The sequence below is a fragment of the Saimiri boliviensis genome, chromosome 4, assembly GCF_048565385.1.
Source record: "Saimiri boliviensis isolate mSaiBol1 chromosome 4, mSaiBol1.pri, whole genome shotgun sequence".
Taxonomy (NCBI): domain Eukaryota; kingdom Metazoa; phylum Chordata; class Mammalia; order Primates; family Cebidae; genus Saimiri; species Saimiri boliviensis.
In genome coordinates, this window is record NC_133452.1 from 1,285,261 (window position 1) to 1,308,207 (window position 22,947).

At 39.6% G+C, this 22,947-nt stretch overlaps 3 protein-coding genes across 5 annotated transcripts in view; 2 read left to right on the forward strand and 1 right to left on the reverse strand.

Moving 5' to 3' along the window:
• Positions 1-605: 605 nt before the first annotated feature.
• Positions 606-20,433, forward strand: PHF10 (PHD finger protein 10). 2 transcript variants are annotated; one of them, XM_039466945.2, is made up of 12 exons: positions 606-783; positions 3,535-3,641; positions 5,731-5,861; positions 6,761-6,838; positions 8,238-8,371; positions 8,467-8,616; positions 9,475-9,584; positions 11,709-11,862; positions 13,884-14,039; positions 18,546-18,654; positions 18,943-19,131; positions 20,227-20,433. In XM_039466945.2, the coding sequence occupies exons 1-12, from the start codon at positions 694-696 to the stop codon at positions 20,310-20,312; spliced, it is 1,494 nt and encodes a 497-aa protein (XP_039322879.1). In that variant the 5' UTR covers positions 606-693; the 3' UTR covers positions 20,313-20,433. The 2 variants fall into 2 exon arrangements, with proteins under 2 accessions (XP_039322879.1, XP_039322875.1); XM_039466941.2 differs by having other exon boundaries at positions 607-783; positions 6,755-6,838.
• On the reverse strand, positions 20,387-22,205 carry C4H6orf120 (chromosome 4 C6orf120 homolog). 2 transcript variants are annotated; one of them, XM_010331304.3, is made up of 2 exons: positions 22,148-22,205; positions 20,387-21,830 (listed from the first exon to the last, which is right to left on the reverse strand). In XM_010331304.3, exons 1-2 carry the CDS (start codon positions 22,178-22,180, stop codon positions 21,321-21,323), a joined length of 543 nt encoding a protein of 180 aa, XP_010329606.1. In that variant the 5' UTR covers positions 22,181-22,205; the 3' UTR covers positions 20,387-21,320. The 2 variants fall into 2 exon arrangements, with proteins under 2 accessions (XP_010329606.1, XP_074253234.1); XM_074397133.1 differs by lacking the exon at positions 22,148-22,205 and having other exon boundaries at positions 20,387-21,896.
• Positions 21,895-22,947, forward strand: part of WDR27 (WD repeat domain 27) — a 233,972-nt gene continuing 232,919 nt past the window's right edge. Inside the window, 1 exon segment of the mRNA XM_010331306.3 lies at positions 21,895-22,310. Coding sequence (XP_010329608.3) covers positions 21,895-22,310 — 416 coding nt within the window.

Genomic DNA, 22,947 nt, shown 5'->3' on the forward strand with positions numbered 1-22,947 from the left:
GGAGGGGGCGGCTGCCAGTGCGCCGAGAGGCGAGGAGCCGGGCCGGGGCGGGCCGGAGGGCGGGCGGGAGGTGGGGCGCGCCGCGGGCTGGTGGGAGCCGCGGCCGAGTACGACGCCGGGCCGTGGGGAGCCGGGCGGCGCGGGGCTGAGGCAGCCGCGGGTCTGAGGGCGGCGGCGGGGCTGAGGGGCGGCGGGGCTGAGGGGCGGCGGGCGTGGAGGGAGCCGCGGGGCTGAGGCGGCGGCGGGCGTGGAGGGAGCCGCGGGGCTGAGGCGGCGGCGGGCGTGGAGGGAGCCGCGGGGCTGAGGCGGCGGCGGGCGTGGAGGGAGCCGCGGCGGCGGGGAGGCCAGCGGCCGAGCTGTGGGGGGCGGCGGCCGGGCGGGCCGGGCTGACGTGAGGAGCTCCGCCGCCGCCGGGCGTCCTCCATTCCGGCCCACATCCCCGCGCCCTCCCAGCCTCCGGCGCCCTCCCGCGCGGGCGGCGCGCTGGCGGCGGCCATGGCGGTGGCGGCGGCGCTGGCGGGCCGCGGGGCGCGCGGCGGCAGGGGCCGGCCCCCGGGCGGGCGGGCGGAGGGGGCGGGGCCGGGGCGGCGGGGGGCCCGCGCGGTGGCGGCGGCGGCGGCGGCAGCGGCGGCGGCGGCGGCCGGGACGAGGCGGAGGCGACGGCGGCGGCGGCGGCGCGGGGCGCTCGGGCTGATGGCGGCGGCGGCGGCCGGGCCCGGGGCGGCGCTGTCCCCGCGGCCGTGCGAAAGCGACCCGGCCACCCCCGGAGCGCAGTCCCCGAAGGTGAGGAAGCGGCCGGCGCGACCCGACCCCAACTCTGACCCCCTCCGGGGCCGCGGCGTCGCGGTCTCGGCCCGGTCCCACCGGCGGCCGGCCGGCGTCTCGGGGGCGTGGGCCGCGGGCCGTGCGCTGCTCCCGAGACCCGCGGTGGTCGGCGAGGCGGGGCCGGCAGAGGAGCCCACGGCCCCTAGCGAGCAACAAGTGCGGGCGGGCCGCGCGGCGCGGCTTCCCTGAAGTTGGCGGCCGGCCCCGTTTGACGAGGTTGCCCCCAAACGCCTCTTCCCGGGCCGGCTGCGGGACGGAACGCGCCCGGGGCGGCGAGACGTGTCCTCGGAGGGGCCTGCAGACGCGCGCGTTCTCTCGGCCTTCATTCCGTGCATAGTTCGCCGAAGTGTTTGAGAGCTTACTGCAAAAACATTGGCGAACGAAGTGGAAAATCAACACCGTTAGTGAACTTAGTGTAATTAAGTTAATACACAAGCGTCCGGATGTTTTCAGCGGAAGTCTTTTTTTTTTTTTTTAACTTTATATTGCTGTGAGGTGAAAAGAACTTGGTGTTTGTGGAGAAAATGGAGATGAGCAGTCGGTTGTCACGCATCAAAACGCTTTGGTTCTAAAGTTAGGCTAGCAGTTTGTGACAGAAGGTTGGAAGGGAGGAATGATGTTTTAAAAACCTCAGAGCTTGAAACTGGAAAGCTGAAATTAGAAGGCGGTGGGAACTGGAATGCTTCTTGGCCAGCGAGCCTTCGTACGGTGCGCGGTGTGGGCGCTGGCCGGGGAAGCCGTCCTAGGGCAGCCTAGCGGGGCTGCGCCTGCCTGAGGGCTTTTCCTATCGCGCAAGTCCATTGTGCCTTCAGAGAAAGACTCGTTTTGAAGGTTCCCGAAAGGATCCCGCCAATGGAAGTAACTAGATTGTAACACTCCAAATGCACATTCTTGCACTTCCAGCATTTGATGTCTGGCGCAGCATCTGGAGGGCACGGAGTCACTGAGCCAGTGCCCCCTGAGTGCATGCTTGACCCCTGAACCTTGGGAAGGATGTGATGCATAGAAACTCATCTAATCTGTAGTTGGAAACCACCTGTAACTCTGGAAAGCACATCTTTGGTTTATCTGAGAGTCTTTGAAAACACGGGCTTCTGGATCAGTATCCGGGTTGCAAGGAAATTCTTACCTTATTCCGTCATGTCTTGGGAACAACATTGCTGTTACTACCTCCCTCTAGAAAAGGGCCTGCTGCCCAGATGCTCACTTTATATAATAATGCCTTTGCCTAGAATTTATAGTAGTAATTTAAAACACTTTATGTATAAAATTGTGGTCTCAGCTTTTTTGAGCACTTCACATTTTTAACTTTCTTTTTATTTTTGTATATATTTGAGTGTCATAGTTTTTTAGCTAAAGGGAAATATGCTGCAGTTTAAGGATATAAAAATCCTTAAAATGCTCACAAAAAAGATTTAAAAAAATGGAATGTTTAAAATGAGTTATGTTGGAAGTACTGAATATGAAATGTTGCAGTTTTGATACTTACATGCAAATTTTCAGAGTAGATTTAGACTATGCAGAACTCTTTCATGAAATGCTTATTTTATAAGGTCTGAGAAAGAATATATATTTTACTATTTGGAAGAGAACCAGTAAATTTCTAGGAGCTAGGGACGTTTGAGACTTTATTATCATAATCATTTTAAATAATATTTATGAGATAATTATTTGCTAGTTCTTGTAAGTGCTTTTAATATAGTAGCTCATTTAATCATTGAATTAGCAATGTAATAGGGGCAATATTATAGTCTCAAATTTTCAGATTAGAAGATACTCAGAGAAAATAACCTCAGCTAGTGAGTGCCCATTGAGAACCCAGGCTGTCCAGGTTTGGCATGCCTTGCCACTATACCATATTGCCACTTTATATTCTTTTGCAGGTTTGCTTTCATTTTAATATGTAGCAAGAGGACCATGGTATTTAGTAAAATTGGATTAGAGTTAAAAACAGTATTATATTTTTTAAAAGTATCCTTTTTCTACCTTAAGCTGTGGCTAATATGTAAATAAATCAGTTTCCTAACGTCTGATACTTTTACTGAGTGAAATGGTTGAATTTATAACCTTGATGTTCTTGCCACATAATGGATTGCAATTAAAATCTATAAGCTTCTTAAAAAAATCCCCTCCCTCTCTCAACCCTCTTTTTGGTTTGTGTGTTGCTGTATTATAGATTGATGACCCTTATTAGGGTGTATTTTTGCTAAATTAATAGCAATGTAAGAAGAAAAGTGAATAGTTAGAATTGGTAACCTGTTTTCAGTCTTTTATATCCCCTTTTCACAGGGACATAAATGCCTAAAGTAGTCAAAATAGTCCTATAAACAGGCGCCAAGTTGAATTGCGAAATGTAAAAAGTCCATACATTTTTTCCCCCCAGCTTGGGTAGGAGAGTTTGCTTTAATCTTAGAGTGATGCAGCAGTTTTATATGTTTATGAAGAGCAGAAAGCATTTTAACCTCAGTTGGTGAGAAAGCAAAAGCAGATTTACATTTACAGGTTAATTGAAAATGTTCTTATTTTGATTGGATTGAAGATCAGTTTTAAATTTTATTCCAGGTCTTGCTCATGCCAAACTCTTGGTCCCTTTTAATTGTAATATGAAGTAAATACTTGTATGACTTGTCCTTAGACAGTCTTTCAGTTACTGAGACTTACTGTTCTTTTATTCTTTCTCTATTATTTCTGAATCTTTTAAATGTGTAGGATGATAATGAAGATAATTCAAATGATGGGACCCAGCCATCCAAAAGGAGGCGAATGGGCTCAGGAGATAGTTCCAGGAGTTGTGAAACTTCAAGTCAAGATCTCGGGTACTGTCATTTTACTGGTTATTAGTATTTTTTGTGATGTTTCTCTTTGCGATAACATCCTCTTCCCTTTCCCCCAGCTCTGGCAAAGACAATTATTAAAAATTGTAGAATATTTTCTTACTGTTTTATAATGTGCCACCAAAACTGGTCTTGATACTGAGTGTAATTAAAAAACAATTTTATTGTAGTAAAACACATAATACGTAAAATTAATCATTTTAACAATTTTTTAGTGTGCAGTTCATTGGCATCAGTTACGTTTGCAGTGTTGTGCAGCCGTTATCACCATCCATTTCCAAAATGTTTTCACTACCCTATCTATAATTTATAACCATTAAACAATAACTTCCCTTTCTCCCATTACCCAGCCCCTTGGAGCCATCATTCTACTTTCTATTTCCATAAATATGACTACTTAGTTACTTCTTATAAGTAGAACCATAAGAAGTGGAACCATAAAATATTTGTCCTTTTGTGACTGGCTTATTTCTCTTAGAACTTTTAATATCTTCAAAGTTCATCCTTGTAGCATATGTCAGAATTTTGTTCTGTTTTTAAGACTGAATAATATTCCATTTTATGTATATACTGCATTTTGTTTATCCATTTGGATGTTGATGGGAATTTGGGTTTCCACCTTCTAGCTAAGGTGAATAATGCTACAGTGAGCATTGGTCAGAGTTTGTGTTTTCAGTTTTTTTGAGAATGTGTATGTAGGAATGGAGTAGCTGGATTACATGGTAATCCTATGTTTAACTTTTTGAGAAACTGCCAAACTTTTCCATAGGGGTTGCACCAATTTACATTCCTACCAGCGATTCACAGTTTCCAGTTTCTTCATGTTTCTCACCAATTTGTTTTTCATTTTTCAAAATAATGGCTATTTTAAAAGGTGTGGAGGGATATTTTATTGTGATTTTGATTTGCGTTTCCATAATGCGTAGTATGTTGAACATCTTTTCGTCTGCTTCTTGGCCATTGTATATCTTCTTTGGAGACATGTCTATTCAAGTTCCTTGTCCGTTTTTCATTTGGGTTTTTTTGTTGTTGTTCAGTGTTTTTTATATATTAATACTTGATCAAAAGTATGATTTACACACATTTTCTTTATTCTGTAGGTTGTCATTCACTCTCTTGATAGTGTCCCTGTACAAAATTTTTAATTTTGATGAAGCCCAAATTTTTTATCTGTTTTTTCTTTTGTTGCTTGTGCTTTTGGTGTCATATCTAAGAATCCATTGCCAAATCCAAGTTTGTGAAGATTTCTATATTTTCTTCTAAGAGTTTTCTAGTTAGCTCTTATATTTAGGTTGTTGATCCATTTTGAATTGTGATACGAGGTAAAGGTCCAATTTTATACTTTTGCATGTGGATACCCAGTTTCCCAGCACTATTTTTGAGAACACTGTTCTTTTCGAAGGTTACTTTTTAAACAGATAGATGCATACCATATTGTCACTTACCCGTGTCTAATTTAGAGGTTGAATTGGCCCAGATCCTGAAATCTGTACTCTGTTATTCAGGATAGAGATCGACTGGGATACCCTGGCACCTTTAAACTAGGTCTATCCTTTGCTTCTGGGTTTGTGGAGTATCTGAGAACAAATAGTTACGGTTTATGTCATGATGCACTGAGATATAGGTTTTTAAGAGTTCTGTTTTCTTAGCTATTTATGACTCATTGAACAGTAGACAAGAGACAGAAGTAGTTGATTATTCCTTGGGTGGATGAAATACTGGCTATACATTTTTAACCCAAGAGAAAGAATTCAGAGCTGATACCATCACCTTGCTTTGCCCTCATAGGTCCCTTAAACTAAAAATGCCTTTGTTCTTAGCAGTTGAGATTCTTGGTTCTTCCCAAAATATATTAAAAAGTTATCTTCATTGTACCTTTTTGACTTGGTAGACCAAATAATTATTTCTCTTCCATGTAGCTGTTTTGTAATTTTCTTTTATATACAGGAAGTCAAGTCATAGCAGACAAATAATTTAAATACTTAAAATAGTTTTCAAAATATCCTCAATAAAAGTGATTAAAAGTTAATGAAAGCCAAATTTAATGCATAATATATATTTCTGTACTTAGCTTTAGTTACTATCCAGCAGAAAATTTGATAGAGTACAAATGGCCACCTGATGAAACAGGAGAATACTATATGCTTCAAGAACAAGTCAGTGAATATTTGGGTGTGACCTCCTTTAAAAGGAAATATCCAGGTACTAGTCTATATACTAGATTAAATCTAATTTATAATTAATAGTAATTCTTTATGATATATACTGTCAACTTCTGAATTTTTCTATAGATTATAATATATTTTATATTCTTGTGCTTGCTGTTTTTATTTTCTTTTTCTTTCTTTTTTTAAAAAAAAAAAAAAAAAAAAGACTAAGGTTCTCATTCTTTCGCCCAGATTAGAGTGCAGTGGTGCAATCGTAGCTCACTGCAGCCCTGCACTCATCTGTGCTAGCTGTCCCCATGGCTCAGCCATGCCTGGCAAATTTTTTTAATTTTTATTTTTTTAGAGATGAAGTCTTGCTATGTTGCCCAGTGTGATCTCAAACTCATGGCTTCAAGCTATCCTCCTGCCTCAGCCTCCTGAATTGCTAGGATTACAGGTGTGAGCCACCATGCCTGGCTGTTTTAAATTTATTATCATTCAGCATCTCTCTTCATTATTGATGTATTCTATGTCTTATAAACTGATTTAAAAGCAAAATGGGAAAGGTGAATTTCCTGGGGAAGATTTTAGAAAAAAATCCATTTTATAGAAAAGTTTTGGATTTTTACCATTGTCCCTTGATCTAAGGAATAGAATTAGCTATATGAACCATATCTGAATTTGAGAAAGGCTATTCCTCATTAACTAGTCTAGTTATTTATATTACCTTATTGCTTTGGATTATTCTATTTTCAATTTTATTCCAACTTTTGTATCTTACTGGGTTTTATTTCTTGAATTTATAGTATTTTTCTGTAGTCTCTTTAATGTTTGGAGTATGTAATATAAATACTTTCAAAAATCAAGTTTTTTAAGCTTTTAAAAGTTTTACAAATGCATAATGTTTTACTGTTTTTAATAGTCTTTTGATCTTTTTTTTTTTTGGAGATTTAGAGCGACGAGATTTGTCTCACAAGGAGAAACTCTACCTGAGAGAGCTAAATGTCATTACTGAAACTCAGTGCACTCTAGGTAAGAATAGCTTGTAATGTGAAGTTTTCAAGCTGAACATTTACAAGATGATATTGTATAAGTATCTTCTTTCCTAAAGTATTTTACAAAGTTAAAATAAATTGAACTGTTTAAATGCTACATTGTTTACTGCATTTTTGATTATTGTTAAAATGCAAAGGAGAATGAAGCTTGAACACATACATAGTTCCTGACTCATGATGGTTCAACTTCACGATGCTGTGAAAGCAGTGCATATTCAGTAGAAACCATACTCTTGAGTGTCCATACAACCATTCATTTGTCTTTCTGTATAATATTTAACAAATCGCATGACATACTCAACACTTGATATTAAAATGGGCTTTGTGTTAGATGATTTTGCCCAGCTGTAGACTAATGTAAGTTTTCTGAGCATGTTTAAGGTAGACAAGGGTAAGCTAATATGTTTGGTAGGTTAGGTGTATTAAATGCTTTTTCTTTTCAGAATAGTTTCAACTTAGGATGGGTTTATTGGATGTAACCCCATTGCACGTTAGGATCACCTGTATTCTATAACAGTACAATTGTCTAATAATTTTTACAGAGTTTTCAGAGCGTATTTTATGTGCAAAGGTTGTACAATTTTTTTTTTTTTTTTTTTAAGTTATTGGTTCTTTGCTGAGTGTAGTGGTGTGTGCCTGTAGTCCCAGCTACTTGGGAGGCTGAGGGAGGAGGATCACTGGAACACAGGAGTTTGGGGCTGTAGTGTGCTGTGATCATATTTTTGAATAGCCACTACACTCTGTCCTGGGCAATATGGTGAGACCACATCTCCAAAATGCAAAAAGGCAAATTTTATTCAATTTTCAGTTCTGTATAATTATGTCCATGTTTTATTTGTAGTTTTACTTTCACATTTTAATGCAGCATGGCTACTTTTTAATATAAATTCATGGGAATGCATTTCAGCAGTTGGTGAAATCTGATACTGTGAGTTTTGAATTATCTACATGATGAGTGTGTGTGTGTGCTGATGTTTTCAGTGAAGTTTTAAGGAATTTGAAGACTGGGAACTATAGTAACGTTGAATTTTTTTTTTTAACTTATCCAATATTTTGTAGCACTTGTTAGTGTATTTCATTATTTAGCAATTGTTTCTAACTGAAGGGATTTATGTTTAAAGCACATAGAATCTTAAAAATAAACTTGTTTGGTTGAAAAATGGATATATTTACCTTTTGCAAGATAATCTTTTAATTGCTTGGATTTCTATTATGAATATTAAGCTTAGTTATTTTCAAATGTACCAAGATATTTTGCTTTGGCCATTGGAAAACCCGTTAAAATGTGGAGTGGTTTGAAGAAGTAAATTTTGAAGAGTGCTTTTGTTCACTTATTCTTAAAAGGGCTTATTTTTTTGTATTTTGGTCTAAAATAGGTTTAACAGCATTGCGCAGTGATGAGGTGATTGACTTAATGATAAAAGAATATCCAGCCAAACATGCTGAATATTCTGTTATTCTACAAGAAAAAGAACGTCAACGAATTACAGACCATTATAAAGAGTATTCTGTAAGTAACTGAGGTGACTAGTATTTTTTATTTGGGTTGGGGAAAATGACATTTTATAAAGTTACATGTGACTTCCAACTTTTTTTTTTTCCCAGCAAATGCAACAACAGAATACTCAGAAAGTTGAAGCTAGTAAAGTGCCTGAATATATTAAGAAAGCTGCCAAAAAAGCAGCTGAATTTAACAGCAACTTAAACCGGGAACGCATGGAAGAAAGAAGAGCTTATTTTGACTTGCAGACACATGTAGGATAACTTAAATTTAGTAGTCTCCAAACTTAGTTTCTTACTTGTTATTGCAGAGTGCCTATTACCCCCTTGATCATGATTTTTTGGACCAACTGTGTATTCTTTCTTTATTTTTTTTTGAGACAGAGTCTCACTCTGTAGCACAGGCTGGATTACAGTGGCATGATCTTGGCTTACTGCAACCTTTGCCCCCTGTGTTCCAGGGATTCTCCTGCTTCAGTCTCCCCAGTAGCTGGGATTACAGGCACCTGCCTCCACACCCAGCTAATTTCTCATATTTTTAGTAGAGACAGGGTTTACCACTGTTGTCCAGGCTGGCACCTATGTGTTCTTTTCCTCCTTAGAACTTGAGATATTATTTTTAATGATGTGCTTAATAATCAATTTACATTTTTTGTGAGATGTCTTTTGCTTTATGGTTGATATGCTACTAAATGAAACTAATAATAGTGACATGTCATACTTGCTATGTGTCCCAGGAGTTTTAAAAATAGAATTGCATGTTAATTCTCAAAGTAACCATGTGAGGTTGAAAGTAGGATTACTTCCATTTAATAGATAAAGAAACCGAGCTAGCGAGGTTGTATAAGCTACCCAGATAACTCTGCTGTTAAGTAGTGAGCAAGAGATCCACTGCCATTCCTTGGCAGTTATTTTCATGGAAAATAGGCCTCTAAAATGATAATATATAGAAAGAACTGAAAGCACCAAATGTCCCCTTAGGTAATAGCTCCCAAAATTTTAGCTTTTTTGGGGGGGAAATGGGCATGCAGTGGAGAGCATCCGGGGACTCTTTTCCTACAGCCTGAGTTTTAGCATGGAATCAATTCTGTGTTTCTCTTGATGTTAACATAGGTTATCCAGGTGCCTCAAGGGAAGTACAAAGTTTTGCCCACAGAGCGAACAAAGGTCAGTTCTTACCCAGTGGCTCTCATCCCCGGACAGTTCCAGGAGTATTATAAGAGGTATTAAATTTTAGTTACAGTTGGTATTGGCTCTTGGTAAGGGGTTTCAGAGCCTTGTGTACTTGCCTCCTAACAATTTTGAGGTCTATAGATACCACCATAAGATGTCGCATAGGATTTGTGTTGCTGTTCTTTATCTTCTCTGGTTCTGTGGTAAACATCACCCTATAGTCAGAATTTGAACATATGCTGATAAAGTCTGGATGCCCCTGTCTTTGCCCATTCTCTCTGGATTTGTCATAGATAGATGCTGGGGTTCTATAGCACCTCACTGCTCAGAGTTTGTTCCGTGGTCCAGAGCACTATTATTTCTCAGAAGCTAGTTGGAAATGCAGAATCTCAGGCCCAACCCTAGACCTATGACTCAAGAGTCTGCATTTTAACAGATGTCTGCATGATTCATGTGCAGGTTAGAGTTTGAGAACCACTGACTTTCATTGCAGACAAGAAAAGAGAGGGGCAGGGACAGGCACCTGAGTGCCCCAGTCACATTGCTGACTCTGCCTGGCTGCTGCTGTCAATCTGGACCCTAAATACTACTTACCTCCTATCCCGAAACTGAATGTTACTGGAAAAAACAGGGCTAATGGATTCATTTTGTTTTAAAGTCTCAGCTTTTACTTCAACCTTAAACCTTCCTCTGGAACCATATGTTCTTCAGAATAGACTGTATTTTTAGAGAATAGAATTTAAAGTACAGTATCATAACTTGCCATTTGAAAGTCAAATCTTGGGCAGAAATTTAAAAAAATAATTCAAATTTGAGTCATAAGCAGAAATATTTAAAAAGTTTTACTTTTTTTTTTTCTTTTCTTTTCTTGGATGAGGGGGATAGAGTCTCGCTCTGTTTGTTACCTAGGCTGGAGTGCAGTGGTGTAATCTCTGCTCACTGTAACCTTTGCCTCCTGGGTTCAAGTGATTCTCCTGCTTCAGCCTCCTGAATAGCTGGGATTACCATGCCTGGCTAATTTTTTGTATTTTTAGTAGAGACGGGGTTTCACCGTGTTGGTCAGCCTGCTCTCAAACTCCTGACCTCGTGTGATCTGCCCACCTAGGTCTCCCAAAATGCTGAGATTACAGGTGTGAGCCACTGCACCTGGACTTTAATTTTTAAAAATTTTATTTTGGTGTCAGCAAATTATAAAGTCGCATGCAAGTATGCCAACCCCTTTGTTTTTTGGTGTGTTGTCTTAGTTGGGGAAGTCCTGATCCATGGTCACTTCCTGAATAAGGGCCACAGAGGGTAAGAATGAAGGTGGCACTGAGTGTTGCTGTCTGGGAAGAGATTGCCAATCTGGCCTCAGACAAAATAGATGATTAAATTCATTAGAATATATGCTTCCCAAATTTGTTTACAATAATTTGTTACTAAAATATTTGCTTTCTATATTAAGTAATATCATGTACCATGTACTGGTGTGATATGTTTGTAGTAGGGTGTCTGCCCATTCTGTTTGGGTTTGTCACAGACAGATGCTGGGGTTCTGTAGCACCTCACTGCTCAGAGTTTGTTTCGTGATCCAGAGCACTATTCTCACCCAGAAGCTTGTGGGAAATGCATATATATCAATTGTATGAAGTAGACGCCATTATTAGGCTTGTTTTACAAGTGGAATGACAGGTCAGAGAAGTGGCAAAGACCTGGGACAGTTGTGGAAGTGGATATGAGGTGGTAGCCAGACTTGGGGTTACTGAGAATAAATTTACTTTTCTTCTTTTTTGGGGTTGAGGGCAAAGAGGAGAGACACATTATCTCTTAGAATTAAAATCAGGCTGGGCGCTGTGGCTCACGCCTGTAATCTTAGCACTTTGGGAGGCTGAGGTGGGTGGATCACCTGAGGTCAGGAGTTGCAGACCAGCCTGGCCATCATGGAGAAACCACATCTTAAAAAAAAAAAAAAAAGGAATTAAAATCAAATGCATATTTTTATAAGTCTAATGAAAAGACGTTCAGGCTTCTTATTAATTACCCCTACTTGATGACAAAAATGAAAAATTAATACTCTATTTTTCAAAAGTCTTTGGGGTTACTCGAGAAGTTTAAGGCTATCTTCATAGCTCAAAGATGAGTCTATTCATATTTAATAATAAAGAGAAACTGAAAATAAACTCTCTGAACTTCAGGTACTCACCAGATGAGTTGCGATATCTGCCATTAAACACAGCCCTGTATGAGCCCCCTCTGGATCCTGAGCTCCCTGCTCTAGACAGTGACGGTGATTCAGATGATGGTGAAGATGGTCGAGGTGATGAGAAACAGAAAAATAAAGGCACTTCGGTGAGAACATTTCTGTCTAGTAGGAAGCATTAACTTTATCTTTGAATTTTTGCTAATTGCTTTCCTGGAATGTTAAATTGAACTTGTGTCATCATTCTCTCTTTGAAAAAGGACAGTTGCGTATAATTTCCAGAAAGTATTCATCAAGAAAAGTTATTTATAGTGTGTTTTGATAAAAACAAGCAGTGCATGGCCTTTGGTAAGCTTTATACTTAAAATCACTCCTTTGTAGTTACCATGAGCAGGTTAGGCAAGGATACGGAAAATTAGCTTACAATTGTTTATTCAGCTTGCTGTCTCTTTAATTTAAAATATTGAACAAAACAGACTTTGATCTCTTGACACAGCAATGTGTTTTTTTCTTAGTTTAGGGGAGTGCATTAACTTATGTTTCTTTTGCTTAATCTTAGGCTTCCTATGGGAAAATATTATGTTAGTAACATATTGTGCAATTTGTTGGGTTTTGCTGTATGACTTTTTTTTGGTAGCAAAATGCAGTTGCAAGACAGTGGGCAGCTGTGTATTCTGTGGACCTAAAGGAGAACAAAATTTCAATGATGAGTCTAGGATTTTGATCCCAGTGATGCCGCAGGGCTTTGAATTTCTCTAGTACTGTGTTTTAAGTAACCGGCTATTTTAAACTTTTCATTGTAGCCAACCTAAATGTGAGATTGAATGGACATTATATTTCCTTGTCAGCAACAGCTTCTAAAACATCTTTAGTAATACATGTTATGCAGAATAAGATGCCATTCACATATTAAAGTGGTGATATAAATTTTCTCTTGTCATGTTGCTAAAACGGGAGCTATGGCATACTAAGGGTGATGAAGCTGACTTCCTTTCATACCACTAGGAAAAGTGTAAACTAATCCAACATTATGGGAAAGCATTTTGACAGTCTTACCAATTTAAGTTCCACAGAATTTGACCTAGCAAATCCACTAATATAATTTATCCTTAGGACTTAGATGCTGAAAAAATTTAATTAGAAATAAAAAGGTCTGTTTGAGTGTTTACAGTAATTTTTATGCTGGAAATTACAAATAAATTTTAATGCCTGCAGTGGGCAATATTATATTGTTTTTATAGTATAGAAATGCAGTTCAAAGAATATTTAATGATTGTGAGAAAATGCCCATAATGCCTTTAAAAAAATACCAAAACACATACATGCATACACACACATTGTAATCCAGTTTTGTGTTTTAAAAAATGAGGGCACAGTGAGGTAGTGGGTATGTGTGAGTCTTGGTATCTTTATTTATATAAAGGACACCCATAAAAAAGATAAAGTAGATAAACTCATGTATCTAGTCAGTGTATGTTTATCAGGGAGGTTCTAGATAACTTAATTTTTTCATTTATAATTTTCATAATTCATATGAAAGTTCTAATTAGAAAATTTTAAATTATAAAATGAAGGATTAAATAGTCAGATATTGAGGTCTTAAATCTTGAATACGTAAAAAAAAAAATATTTCAGATGCTGTTGTAGATAGTTGAGGGATTGGCTCTGCATAGTTTAACATGGAAACACAAATGTGTGCTTAGAAGGACTTTTTTTTTTTTTTTAGTTATAGCCCTTTATTTTTCCTGAAGTACCTTCTTATGATTTTTAGTACTCAGTGAAAATACCCACACTTATTTTTAACAATGTGTTTTTGTATGAAACAAATATGCTCCCTTGTGACATGGAAAATGATGTTGAAGCTGTGTGGCGTAATAATAGCTAAAGCAGATAATTCGTTTTTTGTGACTTAGAAAACAAAATGATGAAGGCACTGATATATGTGAAATCAGTTTTATATGATGTTATACTTAGAAGGATGGATGATTTTTAACATGGCTTACTTAAGTTTTCACTGGAAAAAGCTTTCTTTTATTTAGAATGTTTTTTTTATTTTTAAATTGATAAAGCCTTAAAGCGTTTTTTTGAGTATTTTCCATAGTTTTCAAAATTCAGACTCAAATTTGTCTTAATTCCAAAGAATCTTTGTTTTTTGCCTTTTAAACTCCAGGACAGCTCCTCTGGCAATGTATCTGAAGGGGAAAGCCCTCCTGACAGCCAGGAGGACTCTTTCCAGGGAAGACAGAAATCAAAAGACAAAGCTGCCACTCCAAGAAAAGATGGTCCCAAACGTTCTGTACTGTCCAAGTCAGTTCCTGGGTACAAGGTAGAAGAAAAAAGCCCCTGACTGAGCCTCTTTACTGACCAGCCTCTCTCCCTGAAATATTTTAACTTGACTTTCACGATTGTGGAGCTTCTGCCTGCTGTACTTCATTAGCTGTTCTTCTATGGTGTGCCCTCTGTCCACTGCTTTCTTTTTTGCTTTATTTCCTTGGTGGCTTTTCTGTCACTTTTGGCTATGGTTTAGCTTCTGTTTTCTGTATATGTACAATTTATAAGTCTTTTTTTTTTTTTGAAATAATAACCAAGCAAGTATGGGTTTTTAAAACATTATTTCATAGGCAGAAGTTTATACTTTATTTCCTTGGAGTAAAGATCGTAATTATTTGGCATTTGAAGTGCCCCAGCATTTAGTGTAGCTAAACCTGCTGAGCTATGAAGTATGAGTGGATATACTGTTAGATGAAGTTGCATTTTTGTAGTGCCTTTCATTAAGAAAGATCTGGGTTTAATCTAAGGATTATTTGATCCATCTGCTAAATTTAGCTAACTCTGGGATAAAAAATAATAAAACCTGTTATTTACATTGTAGTGATTTTTAGCATAACCTTGGTAAAGAGTTATATGATTCCATGACAAGAATTAAAACATACCTGTTAACTTGTTGGTCCGATTATCCTCAGAGTAAAGTAGTAGGTTGTCAGCAGCTATTATTACTATTTTGAACTTTTCCTCCCTCTTTCTGCCCCTCTCTCTTTTCTTTTGATGAAAAGTGAGGTGAGAGGTGAGCAGACTTATTTGCATATAGGTATTTAAGAATATCGTAAAAGAAAGAATTAGATGTACAGTTTTACGTGTGGGATGGTGGTAGTAAAATATATTACCTTTTGATTCTTTTGGTCTGAAATGTTTTAGAACATGCTTTTTATTGCACTTAGGAAGGTGTATTGAAGGAAAATTTTAGAGTAAGGCAATGAGAAAGTTTTGCCGAGTGAAATTATTAAACACCTTGTATGTCAGAACTGTGATTGTGGTAAATAATCCACAAGAACAGGCTGAAGTAACTCAGCTTTTCCTCAAACTAACTAGAACACTCTCTAACATGTTCATTCACCTTTCTTCAAGTAGAAAAAAAAAGTGACCTATTAAATTCATGTATTTCATATTTTATTAGAAAATTCTTTTATGTAATTAACTTAAAAATTCATTTTTTTTTTTTTTTAGCCTATGGCAAGCAAATTTTAAGCTTAATTCAGCAAGGGTTGACTTCCAAGGTGTCTGCAATAGGCTGCAGCTATGTGATTTTTGCACTTGTTTTTACATATATAGCTTATCTAATTTCTTTAAATATGTAAGTTAATGCTTAATAACTGAAAGCAAGTGAGCTCCAAAGATGAAATTTCAGAAACAGCCTCCATGAATGAGTGTGTTCTATTGGTCTGCTAAGAGCTTTAAATGGAAGTGGCCACTCAAAGCACACCATCGTGTTAATAACTCTTGAGTGCTAAGTAGATCTTTAAGACAATAAGCTTGATTGATCATGGGTTGAAAAGAGAGAATATTGAAATAGTTGTTTTAATACAGGCTGGAAATGAAGAACTATTTAACACTATCATTGATTTAGTATACAAGAAATCATATAGATTAACTGAACTTAATAGTACTCAAGTTGGATATGCAAAATTTATATTTTACATAATCTGTGCACATTTTTAATACCTAAAAATGTTTCAGGTTGATATCAAAGATGGAAACAACCAGTATCTAGTCATACATTAATGTGAACATGCTTATTAAAAGTTAACCTCTTTATAAAAAGTATTAATAAGCCAGATGTGCCTAAATATTAGGGTACTTCAAGCTAAAGGTCATATTTTATATATGTAAAATATGAGATTCAAGAAAAAGAATAATGTATCTGATGTTTTGCTTAATAAGTTTCACTAGTGCTTGCCCTTAATTTGTAGGACAGTATTGTTTAGGTTACATTAACCTGAAATTTAAAGCATAATTGTTAGGATTCAGGCCTATAAGTATATAATTAAAATCTATATTATTGCTACCATGATAGTCTTATCTTTGGCTGTTTTTCAAGTAGAAAAGTAAGTGTACTGTGAGCCCTTTGAGATACTGAGAGCTATTAGGATGAGTATTTTAATTTTCTTGTCAGTAGTGAAACTCTGATGATGTTGCATTTATTTGAAGTAGAACTGATCGTCTTAACCAGACACACATAGGGCTGTGTTCCATTGGCCTTCAGGAGAGGGCTGCACATTGTTCCCTTAACCCCTCCAACTGTGCAATTTACTGCAACTGGCTTCTCTAAGCCACGGTTGTTATCTTCTGTGTAAAGCCCTGGATGGCAGCACTATGGCTTCTTAGGGAGGGCAGATACTTTGTATATTGAGCTGCAGCATTCATCATAGAAAATGCTACAAAGCTTCTCTCTTCCCCTTCTCTCATCTTTTCCTCTTTTCACCCAGATGAAGACTGTTGGGTAAGAAAAACTAAGTGATTTAACAAAGCATTATGATTTAAACTTAGAAATAAACCTAGAATTTTTTGGTGTCCCATTTGTCATAGGTGTTTAATGTATATTTTAATGATTGTAGAACTTGAATTGCTCTAGAATGTGAATGACTATCCTTGTGTTTTATTACTTTTGGCTTTTGTTTTGTAAAGAATCTCCTATGAGGGGTTCTGTTTTTAGAATTTAATATTGTTTGGTTATTTCCCTGACTTTAGTGGAAGATACTAGAGTACTTAAATATGCCAGTATCTAACTTAAACTGAGTATTAAATAAGTATATCTTTTACATTTAGTACAGGTACCATAACCAAAAAAAGATTTCTTAGTTTTGATGAAGAGATACCATTCTGCTGTATATTATGGCAGGTAGAGATATTATCATAATTGAACCAGAATTTGGATTATAGAAGTGCACTTCCTAGCTGTTTATTATTTAGGTATAGGAACACACAATGAGAACCTTATGCTTAGAATGTAGCAGTAACAACAGAGGGTAACTACACTGCAAGACTTAAATGGTTTAAGCATGTGACACTATCCTTTTGTTGGGGGGAGCAGGGTATAAAAATATACATACAGGAGATTAGTTTAATAGTAAAGTTTTATATGTGTATGTTTAACTTCCATGATATTTATTATTTTGTAGAGACATTTGTGATTGTTTAGAGTTCTTGTTTTTATTATATTTATGTATAAGGTTGACTTTTTTTTAAATAAATAAGCCAAAAATTCTTTTTGAATGCCTCTGTCATCTTTTGCAAAGAAAGATAATCTAAAAAGTACAAAACTTAAAAGAATTAAGAAAAAATTGTTTAGGCCTAACAGGTAATGAAGGTGGCAGTGAGACATTTCAAAGCTGGAATATATACAAAGTTTGAGTTTTGTTTAGGTTCTTCTTTGGTTCAGTAAATTAGGAAAGGGATGCATTTGGCAGAGTGGGAATAAAACAGCAATGAAACAGTTAAAATATTTATTTTCCCAGTTCGTGTGTGTGTGTGTGTGTGTGTGTGTGTGTGTGTGTGTGTGTGTGTGTATGTATGTGTGTATGCCTGCCCCTTTCTCCCATTTTATTCTTGGCCCATGTTTGCTTTTCCTGTTTTACCACTGTTATTTACTTACTCCTATAGCATGAGTGAACGTCATTCGTAACAGTCAAGGCTGTGACGTTCGGATGTCCTCTCTTCCCTGGTAATTTTAAGTGCAGTGAACCCTTTTTCCTTTGTCATTTCCATGTGTTGCCAAATGTCTAAAACCCAAACACCTTCACTGGACCATGCATGTTTTTAATCTGAAAGATGAGTAGTACTCAGAATGTTTAATTTTTTAAGTGACTGCAATTTTTTTTTTGCTTGTCTGAAAACTTTTCCCTTTTATAATTTTACATTTTATAGTGAATCCTTTTAAGTATGGATTCTTTTATTAGATATACAAAGAGAATAATCACACAACTAAGTTTTCCACAAACATTTATGTACATGGCAATGTATGCATGAGACATCTTTCAATTAAAAATGTTTAAAGTGATTTTTAAAAAAATACCATGATGCCAAAGAGGATAAGCTGATTTTTTAACTTAGATTTTATAGATTCAGTTTTACAGCTTTGGAAAATACCAGTTTTTAAACAATATATAAGCTATTTAAAATGGTTTTCTCTTTAGAGTTAAGTCTTAAATTTATCGGTAATTGGATATTCTTGTCCAATTAAGTGACATTTTACATTGTATTTAAGTCTATCCTTCTGTCCTTAAACAGATCTTACTGTGCATGTAGGGAGTATAGAATGCTACATTTAATATGAGAGATCATGCTGTTTACAAAATTTTACAATGAAATTAATGCTTTCTTCAGTAGGCAGTCTTACGTTGCAGACAGACTCCTGTCAAGCTTTGTCTTTCAAAAAATGGTCCTCGCTAATTAGCAAGTTACCAAAAGTAAAAATAGGGCAATAAAGTAACAATTCCTTTTGAACCCTTAGTAAGCTCTTCTGGCATGAATTTATAGCCCTCTTCTACCCTTCCAGCCAAAGGTCATTCCAAATGCTATATGTGGAATTTGTCTGAAGGGTAAGGAGTCCAACAAGAAAGGAAAGGCTGAATCACTTATACACTGCTCCCAATGTGAGAATAGTGGTAAGTATTTAAATATCTTTTTAAAATCTTAACCACCATGTTTGTTGGTTCGAAAACTGTAATTTATAGTTTCAGGTAGATTTCAACCAGATGTTATCAAATAAGCAGGGTACCTTGTGAAGCATAGATGCAGTTCATGTGTCTTCTTCTACATTGTACTTTCATTTCTCTTTGGTGATTTAACATTATAGCCATTCTCTGGAAGTCCTAAAGAAAACTAGTATTTTATATGCCATATTAACTTAAAAATTCTTATGTGAGATACTACTAATACTGGTTTTGATTTAGGCCATCCTTCTTGCCTGGATATGACAATGGAGCTTGTTTCTATGATTAAGACGTACCCATGGCAGTGTATGGAATGCAAAACATGCATTATATGCGGACAGCCCCACCATGAAGAAGAAATGATGTTCTGTGATGTGTGTGACAGAGGTTATCATACTTTTTGTGTGGGCCTTGGTGCTATTCCATCAGGTAAAGATTTTAAAAAGAACAAACGTTATCTTTTGGTGATGAGACTCTCCTGGCACTCCTTTCTTAAGGGTGCATAAAGCCTATCATGACCTGAAGAGCTTGTGGACTCCTATGTGCAAACATGACCAAAGCTGTGATTTTACAGGTCATGTCCACCAGCTTTTCATCCTTAGACAACCCAACTAAAGGATAAATGAGAGGCCAGAATGCCCAGGCTAAGTTTTGGAAGTATAGTTCTATACATAGAATGAGCTGGTGTTTTTTTTACTGAAATACTAAAGTAACAGAGCATCATCTTGTTTCAAAGCCTTTATTTTTATGTTATCTATTTAGAAACTTAATAAAATGACTGCTACATCTTTACATATTTCTATAGAAAGTCTACTATAGATTTATATAAATCAGGGCAGCATGACAGTTCCAGATAACTTTACAACAAAGAGAATTGAATAAATCACAGTAATTGGACTAAAATATTACACAGATAATTGTGTAATTTTAGAACTTACTTGCATAGTGTTAACACTGTATAATGCTCTATAAAATATATGCCTACAATGAAGTTTCCTGGGAATCATTAAGCAAGCAACGTATTTAAGGTTCTGTAGTAATTCAGATCAAGTACGTAGTACAATTTACGACTGTGCTCTTAGAAACTTGAAGTTTTAAAGTGCTGCCAGCATAGTACACCAGGACTTGAAAGAATGCTGAGACACACAGCTGCCAGTAAACAGGAGAGAAAATGGCTTAAAAAAGCCAAATTCCAGAATGGGTTTTGCATTGTTTGTATTGAACTTCTGAAGTATGATAGTGTTAAAATTTCAGGAAAGATTTTTTATTTTTTAAAGGTCCATATCACTGTATGGCATTGCATCTCTCCCATTCCCCTTGACTTGGAATGAATTTTGCACAGCATTGATTACATTAAGTTTACGTTTTTCTCCTTAAATTAAGGAACTCAGTGTCCTTCTCACCACAAAATCCACAGAGGAATCTCATTAGTGATAGCTAAGGAATAAGAGTTAAAATAGGCTTAAAAATCAGTCCCATAAAAATTACTTTTCATTCTGTATTAACTAACAATTTTTTTCCTAGGTCGCTGGATTTGTGACTGTTGTCAGCGGGCCCCCTCAACACCCAAGAAAGTGGGCAGAAGGGGGAAAAACAGCAAAGAGGGCTAAAATAGTTTTTGACCCTAATATTGTATATGCATTTAAGTGGAGAATTTGGTGCCAATTTATTTACAACATTTTCATTTTTATGCTAATAAAACTTTTTTTTTTTTTTTTGGAAATTAACTGAGCTTAAAATCTGCATTTGATTTATTTCTGTTAAAAGCAACTCTTATGCTTGAAACTGATTCCAGGTAGAGAATTCATCTTCTGAAGTATTTTATAGTAACATTAGCTCACTCCAAAAATTCAGTGGAAATATTTAGGAACTTAACTATTTCTCCATAGTCCAAAAAGTTATTTTTATGAAACTTCCTAATCTACATGGTTTCTGGCCTACCATAGGTAGCATTAACAAAGTTATTTAATAACTAAAGAATTTTCATTCATAGCCCAAAATTGACAAATGGCCTAATAAGATCTGGTGCAGCTTGATTTAGAGTTGTCATTACTTGGACTGGTACAGGAACAAAGTTTGTAAATACCTGCCGGCCAGGAAATCCCTTTTGTATAGAAAAGTACCATCCATACTTCGGGTACAGGCATGGGGGCTTTAGTCCAGGCTCAGGGAAGTGTACATAAATCATTTCCAGTGATTTTAGTAACTGTTAACACCTTGAACTCGCTTACAATCTCCAGAGTAAAATTATAAAGTTACCAACTTTTTAATCTCATCTGTGTAACAGCATGAAAGGTTGCTCTACTTCGATTTATATAAACCTAAGTGACGGCAATCATCATTTTTAGTCAACCTAATGAAAATAGAGTCAACTTTTTATGGTACACGGTCCTTTTTTTAATATAGGAATTTTGATCTTTAAAAGAAAACAAATACTGTGCTTGCTGCTTTTCCTATTTTGGGGGTAACTGAGGTAACAAAATGCGTATGGCTTTATTTTTCCATCCCTTGACTAGAAAAAGGTAACTACAACTTCAAGTACAAGTAGCAAGGTTCACAGCAAACTGCAATCAGCTTCACAGATGGAGGATTTTATACTCCAGGGCGTGGTTAAGAACTCAAAAGAGAATTTCAAGTACTAGCTTCAAAATGCTAATTAATATCGTCCAGAGAACAGATTCCTCCTCTTGCGAGGCATCTTCTGGCGCACGAGCGTGCTTCTGGCCGGCATCTGCGCCGTCAGCGGGGTAGGCGGCCTCGTCGAACGGGTGCTGCTCGACCGTGCCGTCATAGTACACCTTCATCTCGAACTCGCTCTCCAGGTGGGACGGGTGTCCGTAGACGCCGATGCCCACTGGGCGCCGGAAGTGCGCGGGGATCGACACGGCGTCCGGGCCGCAGGTGGCCGACTGCAGCTCGTAGTCGTCGAAGCTGGGGTGCAGGCTGCTGGCGGAGACGTAGAGGTCCGCGTCGCCCTTGAGGCTGCGCATCCTGAGGACGATCTTGCCCTCGTGGTTCAGCCGCAGGTAGCTGTAGTTCCCCGCGCCTATCTGGCCCTGGACGACGTGCAGAAGCACCCACTCCTCCGGGACCTCCTCCTCGTCCGCGCAGCTCCCCGGGGATAGGACCTGCGAGGCCAGGAGCAGCAGCAGGGCGGTCGTCCAGGGTGCGGCCCTCCCGCGGGGAGCGGCCATGGCTGGCGGCTCGGCTCTGGGGCCCGAGCGTGGGTCGGCGCTGGTGGGGACACGGGAGGCGCTCAACACCGGAGCCCGTCCCTGCCGCGCGCCTGCGAGGCCACGGCGCGTTCAGGCGCCTGGTCTGCCGCGGGGACTGTCCCTTCCCACCCGTTTGAGGCCCCGGGAGAAGAGGAGGGGCTGGCCCCTCCCCCGCAGCGCGGCACCCACCAGGGGCAGGAGCAGGGCTGCTGCGGCGCCCTCGGACTCACCCCGGTGCACGAAGAGCGCCGCGCTGCGACCATCAGGACGTGAGGCAGGAGCCTCACCGGAGGAGGCGGAAGTCACGCTAGGCCCGGAAGTAAGCCGGCCGGAAGCGAGACCTCGCCAGCTGTCGCGAGATAGCGAAGGGGGCGTGGGCGCGAGGAGTCGCGGGTTAGTAACCGTAGCCGCCCGCGAGTGGGGCGCGGCGCGGCGCGTCGGGCTTCTGCTTGCTTTCCTGTGAGCTGGTTGCGGCGGTCCTCCCTGCGCGGAGTCTGGGAGGAACCCGAGCTGTTCCTCTGGGGCGCGTGCCGAGGCTGCAGGGTTGGAGCCCAGGGGCTCCACTGAGCTCTCTCTGACAGGGGGCGATGTGAGGTTTCCGCCGTGGCCGCTCCCAACGGCGGGGACGCGCGCTCTGGTCCGGAGCCGTTGCTCGCCGTCTCGTCAGCGAAGCCCGGTCCTGAGGCCGGCCTGGTGCGAGGGTCTGCGCGGGAGTTCGGGGCTCAAGTTAGACCCGAGCGTCCGGGCGGCCGTGGCGCGAAGGCGCAGGATCAGCTCTTTGAGAACTGAGCGCCTGTGGAGTTCCGAAAAGGGCGCAGGTGGTTGTTTTAATTAAAGCATCTGTGTGTGAAGAGATCGCGGACCTCTTTAAGAGATTCGGGAGTTTAGGAACGAACGAGGGCTGTAGAAATGCCCGGGCTCCCACACCTCCCGTCCGTTCTGTGCTCGGACGGCGGGAGCGTGGAACCCGAGGGCTCCTGAATTTTGCCCCACTGGCCTCTCACCCTGCGTGGTCACTACCAGGCTGGAT